At 48.0% G+C, this 5,962-nt stretch overlaps 1 protein-coding gene across 5 annotated transcripts in view; it reads right to left on the bottom strand.

Annotated features, from left to right (window-relative positions):
- The window catches only part of wu:fi75a02, an 80,598-nt gene that overhangs the window by 5,545 nt on the left and 69,091 nt on the right, over nt 1-5,962 (bottom strand). For all 5 annotated transcript variants that reach the window (XM_043716103.1, XM_043716105.1, XM_043716106.1 and 2 more), the window contains one exon: nt 2,848-3,019. In XM_043716103.1, the coding sequence (XP_043572038.1) occupies nt 2,848-3,019 (172 nt within the window). The remainder of the gene's footprint in view (nt 1-2,847; nt 3,020-5,962) is intronic.

The raw sequence follows: 5,962 nt of genomic DNA, 5'->3' as shown, positions 1-5,962 counted from the left end.
CTAACCTACACATCCCTGAACACTATGGGTAATTTAGCATGGCCAATCCACCCTAACCTACACATCCTGAACACTATGGGGTAATTTAACATGACCAATTCACCCTAACCTACACATCCCTGAACACTATGGGCAATTTAGCATGGCCAATTTACCCTAACCTACACACCCCTGAACACTATGGGGTAATTTAGCATGGCCAATTTACCTGGCCTGCACATCTTTGGACTGTGGGAGGAAACCCACGCAGACACGGGGAGAGGCAGCACAGCTGACCACTGAGCCAGCATGCTGCCCATCAACTTGATCACCACCGAGTCTATAAGGTAAAACACAACCTGTCCTCATTGACTGAGCTCTTTGGGGACATGGTGGCAGTGGTCACATCACTGGACTGATAACCAGGTCCAACCACCGGCCTTTCTGTAACCCTCCCACCATCAACTGCAATCCATCAGAGCTGTGAAGGTGACAGGACTCAGACGCACCACTCTCACCACAGCCCTTTGAAATGGCAGCAAGCCCCTTGTTCTCACATGCCCCAATCTTCATGCTGCACAGACTACATCTCATTTACCTTTGCCACTGCTTGTTGCATCAATCTTTATGATTGATGTGAAATCCACCCAAAATCCTGTCAGCATCAACTTTTAATAGGTATCTTCATATAGTACCCTACTTTCCCATGCTGCTGAGCAAGGTGGGTCACTCCCCACGTCTCCACATCAGAGACTTTTTGTTACTTTCTTGACTAATAACCAGGAAATATCCCTTTGTATTCTCCTGACGGCTTCTTTTCCCACCTGACTGTACCACCAGACCTAACAACGTTACATCAATCCCCTCATCTGAAACACTGATACAGATTCTAAGTGGCTCAGGTTCAAGCACCAATTCTTGCTTCTGATCACTGCCTGCTAACTGATTCCCAATTTCTGTGAATACATTGCGCCTTGCCCCACTCTTGTGTAGCACCTTCTAACCTAATCCAGACCTACATCAGCCAACCCACCTCTCACTTACCTGCCACTGACCTAATCTGAACTACTTCCTCATCGGAGGGATAGGATGCCCTCCTGGGTCAAGGTGTTCACCCCCTAGCTGATTTGTCACAACACCAATTCTCAAACTCTGGTTCAATAATCCTGGAGTTACAGGCAGCTAAAGCAGATGATGCTGCCTGGGGGTCGCTCTCTTGCACAGGTGTGTGCACACACATAAACAGTCTCTCTCTCTCTCTCTCTCTCCCTGCAGATACGACAGGCAGGGGGCTGTATGATTGGAGGGTCCCAATCTGTCCCTGGGAATGGTGATGGTCAGTATGTCCCCATGAGCTGCCTAGCTGCTGTGTCATTTGCACAAATGACACAGGGCATGCACCAGTGGCAGCACCGATCCCTGTAGGTGAATCCACACACACATGGAGACAGATTACAAAACCTTTCCCCGCACCACAGTGACCCCATTCACAGGCTTGGAAATTGTTGCCACCACTCAGGGGGAACTGAGAGTGTATGAGGAGGTGGGAGGGGCCGAGAGGGGGTGGGTCCTGTTGGAGGAGAGCAGAGCTTGCTGATCCACCAGACCTCCATGGTGCTACAAGAAAGCTCATGACCCCAAAACCTGATCCAACTTGGGGTCCCAGCCCCGACAGGCTGAGCAGTGCTGGTCAATCAAAACTATATATATATATATATATATATAAAGGCCACGTCAGGGTGAATGTACTCATCTCACACAATTAACTGACATTCAATCTTAGATGAAGGCCTTTCAGTCAAACCAGATGGTGTTGAATTTTAGCTTCCCAACCTGAGTATAATCCAAAACATTCATCCCAATCCTGTCTCCTTTCCCTTTAACTGGGAATACTGTGGTGCAGTGGCAACATCACTGGATTAGCGGTCCATTGCTCTCGGCTAACGTACTCAGGACATGGTCTCAAGTCTATCGAATTCAATTAATAATTGGAATTGGAAACTAATCTGAGTGATGGTGGCCATGAAACTGTCATCAAATGTTGGGAAGACCCATGTCCTTCAGGGATGGAAACTGCCATCTTTTCTGGATCTGGCTTGTGTGCGACCCACAGCAGTATCGCGGACTCTCAGCTGCCCCTCTGAAACGGCAAAGTGAGCTCATTCTAAGGCAGTTAGGGATGGGCAGCCAATGTTGCCCTAGCCAACGATGGCCATATCTCACGAAAGAATTTAAAAAAGACCAAATCCATCAAGAGGCATCATAGAATCCCTACAGTGTGGAAACAGGCCCTTCGGCCCAACAAGTCCACACTGACCCTGCAAAGGGTAACCCACCCAGACCCATTCCGCTATCCTATTTCTTTACATTTACCCCTGACTAATGCGCCTAACCTACACATCCCTGAACACTCTGGGCAATTTAGCATGGCCAATCCACCTGAGCTGCACATCTTTGGAATGTGGGAGGAAACAGGAGCACCCGGAGGAAATGCCACACAGTCGCCCAAGGCTGGAATCAAACCCAAGAGCTATGAGGCAGCAGTGCTAACCACTGAGCCACAACATGAAGTCCATGCCATGGATATCGATAAAGGAGGTGGGGTACTAATCAGCTATGATCTGATTACACGGTGGAATTTGCTCAGGGCTGCATTTCACAGCTTTTTCTCGATCTTTCTCCACATTCTATAATAATCTTTCGATCTACCAAATTTCAGTTAACCCCCAGCTCCAGCCAGGCGTCAGTGCGAGGGGGCTTGAACAGGGAGAGTTCTATCTTTTCACCCTGAATGGTCCAGCTCTCACACTCAGGCAGCACCTCCTTTGGCAGTAACATGGATGGATGATGAAGACCGGTCTCACTTACCTCTTTTTCTTCCGAGTGAAGTTGGGTTTCGACGTAAGTAATGCTTGGGACGAGGGGTGCAGAGGAGCTGAAGGTGCTGTCAGTAACAGTGCATCCTGGTGTTGAGGTAGGCGGGTCTGGTAAAGTGGGGTACGGCTCTTTAATGCAGGCAAAGTTCAAGGGCTGCAGGTCACTGTGGAGGAACAGCACAAAGGTTACACCAGACCCTCCCTCAGGACCAGGCTGGTCACTGACACTAAAAATGCCCAGTAAAACAGAATCACAAAGACGGACACCAGCAAACAGTTTTCTCCACGCTCTCCTGATCCTGCAGAGTGTTGATTCAGGAATGTCTATGTCTCATAGACATCACCAGCTATCGTACCCAATTGCAAGATGCTGCATGCTGCTAACATGCTTAACTGAGCATAACGGCATTCCAGCCATGCCTCACCCAGCATCCACACGACTGAGGACTCACCAATACAGACTGTCCAAAGGTAGGAGCGTGGGCTCATAACCAGGTGTATGGGTCATGGTCCCTTCCTGCCCTGGCCAAGTTCATCACAATCTCATGGGACCTAAGCTAAACATTTTCGGCTCCAATTCACTCAGTAGCCAGGCTAGTACACCCTTCATACCTAAAGCTACAAGATAAACCTTCATCAATAGAAACAATACAGATTGTGCTCCTATCCACTCTGGGCAATTAGAATCAAGAGATTCTCTCTTGTTCAGGTCACTCAAGTGTTACCTCCTGGTACTAAGCAGACAGAGAATACTGAATACTGGGAGACTGAAAAGAGGCACACACTCCTCTACAAGTCAGGAAGGAACATTGCAATTTTCACAAATGCAAAAATGTGGTTGGCATATCATTAATTATATTCAGGAGGAGACAAAAGGACCAGAGTAGGAGGATCTGAAGGGAGAGACCAGGGTCCTACACCAACTATACGTGTGAACAGAAGAACTGATTCTCCACAGCAACTGCAAACCTGTACCGAGAACCAGTGTTCCATAGTAACTGCACACCTGTACTGAGAACCAGTGTTGCATATTAACCGCACACCTGTACTGAGAGACCAGTGTCCCATCGTAACCGCACACCTGTACTGAGAACCTGTGTTGCATAGTAACCGCACACCTGTACTGAGAGACCAGTGTCCCATAGTAACCGCACACCTGTACTGAGAAACCAGTGTTCCATAGTAACCGCACACCTGTACTGAGAAACCAGTGTTCCATAGTAACCGCACACCAGTACTGAGAACCAGTGTTCCATAGTAACCGCACACCTATACTGAGAACCAGTGTTCCATAGTAACCGCACACCTGTACTGAGAAACCAGTGTTCCATAGTAACCGCACACCTGTACTGAGAACCAGTGTTCCATAGTAACCGCATACCTGTACTGAGAACCAGTGTCCCATAGTAACTGTACACCTGAACGGAGAACCAGTGTTCCGTAGTAACCGCACACCTGTACTGAGAACCAGTGTTCCATAGTAACCGCACACCTGTACTGACAACCAGTGTCCCATAGTAACTGTACACCTGAACTGAGAACCAGCGTTGCATAGTAACCACACATCTGTACTGAGAACCAGTGTTCCATAGTAACCGCACACCTATACTGAGAACCAGTGTCCCAAAGTAACCACACACCTGTACTGAGAACCAGTGTCCCATAGTAACTGCACACCTGTACTGAGAACCAGTGTTGCATAGTAACCGCACACCTGTACTGAGAACCAGTGTTCCATAGTAACCACACACCTATACTGAGAACCAGTGTTCCATAGTAATCGCACACCTGTACTGAGAACCAGTGTTCCATAGTAACCACACACCTGTACTGAGAACCAGCGTTGCATAATAACCGCACACCTGTACTGAGAGACCAGTGTTCCATACTAACCGCACACCTGTACTGAGAGACCAGTGTTCCATACTAACCGCACACCTGTACTGAGAACCAGTGTCCCATAGTAACTGTACACCTGTACTGAGAACCAGTGTTGCATAGTAATCGCACACCTGTACTGAGAACCAGTGTTCCATAGTAACCGCACACCTATACTGAGAACCAGTGTTCCATAGTAACCGCACACCTATACTGAGAACCAGTGTTCCATAGTAACTGTACACTTGTACTGAGAACCAGTGTTGCATAGTAACCGCACACCTGTACTGAGAACCAGTGTTCCATAGTAACCGCACAGCTGTACTGAGAACGTGTTCCATAGTAACCGCACATCTGTACTGAGAACCAGTGTTCCATAGTAACTGTACACCTGTACTGAGAACCAGTGTTACATAATAACCGCACACCTGTACTGAGAACCAGTGTTCCATAGTAACCGCACAGCTGTACTGAGAACCAGTGTTTCATAGTAACTGTACATCTGTACTGAGAACCAGTGTTGCATAATAACCGCACACCTGTACTGAGAACCAGTGTTCCATAGTAACCGCACATCTGTACTGAGAACCAGTGTTCCATAGTAACTGTACACCTGTACTGAGAACCAGTGTTACATAATAACCGCACACCTGTACTGAGAACCAGTGTTCCATAGTAACCGCACAGCTGTACTGAGAACCAGTGTTTCATAGTAACTGTACATCTGTACTGAGAACCAGTGTTGCATAGTAACCGCACACCTGTACTGAGAACCAGTGTTCCACATAGCAACTGCACACCTGTACTGAGAACCAGAGTTCCATAGCAACCGCACACCTGTACTGAGAACCAGTGTTCCATAGCAACTGCACACCTGTACTGAGAACCAGTCTTCCACAGTAACTGCACACATGTACTGAGAAACTAGTGTCACATAGCAACCGCACACCTGTGGTGAGAACCAGTGTTCCATAGCAACTGCTCACCTGTACCGAGAACATAGAACAATACAGCACAGAACAGGCCCTTCGGCCCACGATGTTGTGCTTAACATTTGCCCTAGCTTAAGCACCCATCCCTGTACCTATCCATTTGCCGCTTAAAGGTCACCAATGATTCTGACTCTGCACTGCTCACCTGTACCGAGAACATAGAACAATACAGCACAGAACAGGCCCTTCGGCCCACGATGTTGTGCATTTGCCCTGCCCTAGCTTAAGCACCCATCC

The sequence above is a fragment of the Chiloscyllium plagiosum genome, chromosome 25, assembly GCF_004010195.1.
Source record: "Chiloscyllium plagiosum isolate BGI_BamShark_2017 chromosome 25, ASM401019v2, whole genome shotgun sequence".
NCBI classification, from domain to species: Eukaryota; Metazoa; Chordata; class Chondrichthyes; order Orectolobiformes; family Hemiscylliidae; genus Chiloscyllium; species Chiloscyllium plagiosum.
The sequence above is the reverse complement of the archived record's forward strand: the minus strand, read 5'-3'. Positions and strand labels throughout refer to the sequence as shown.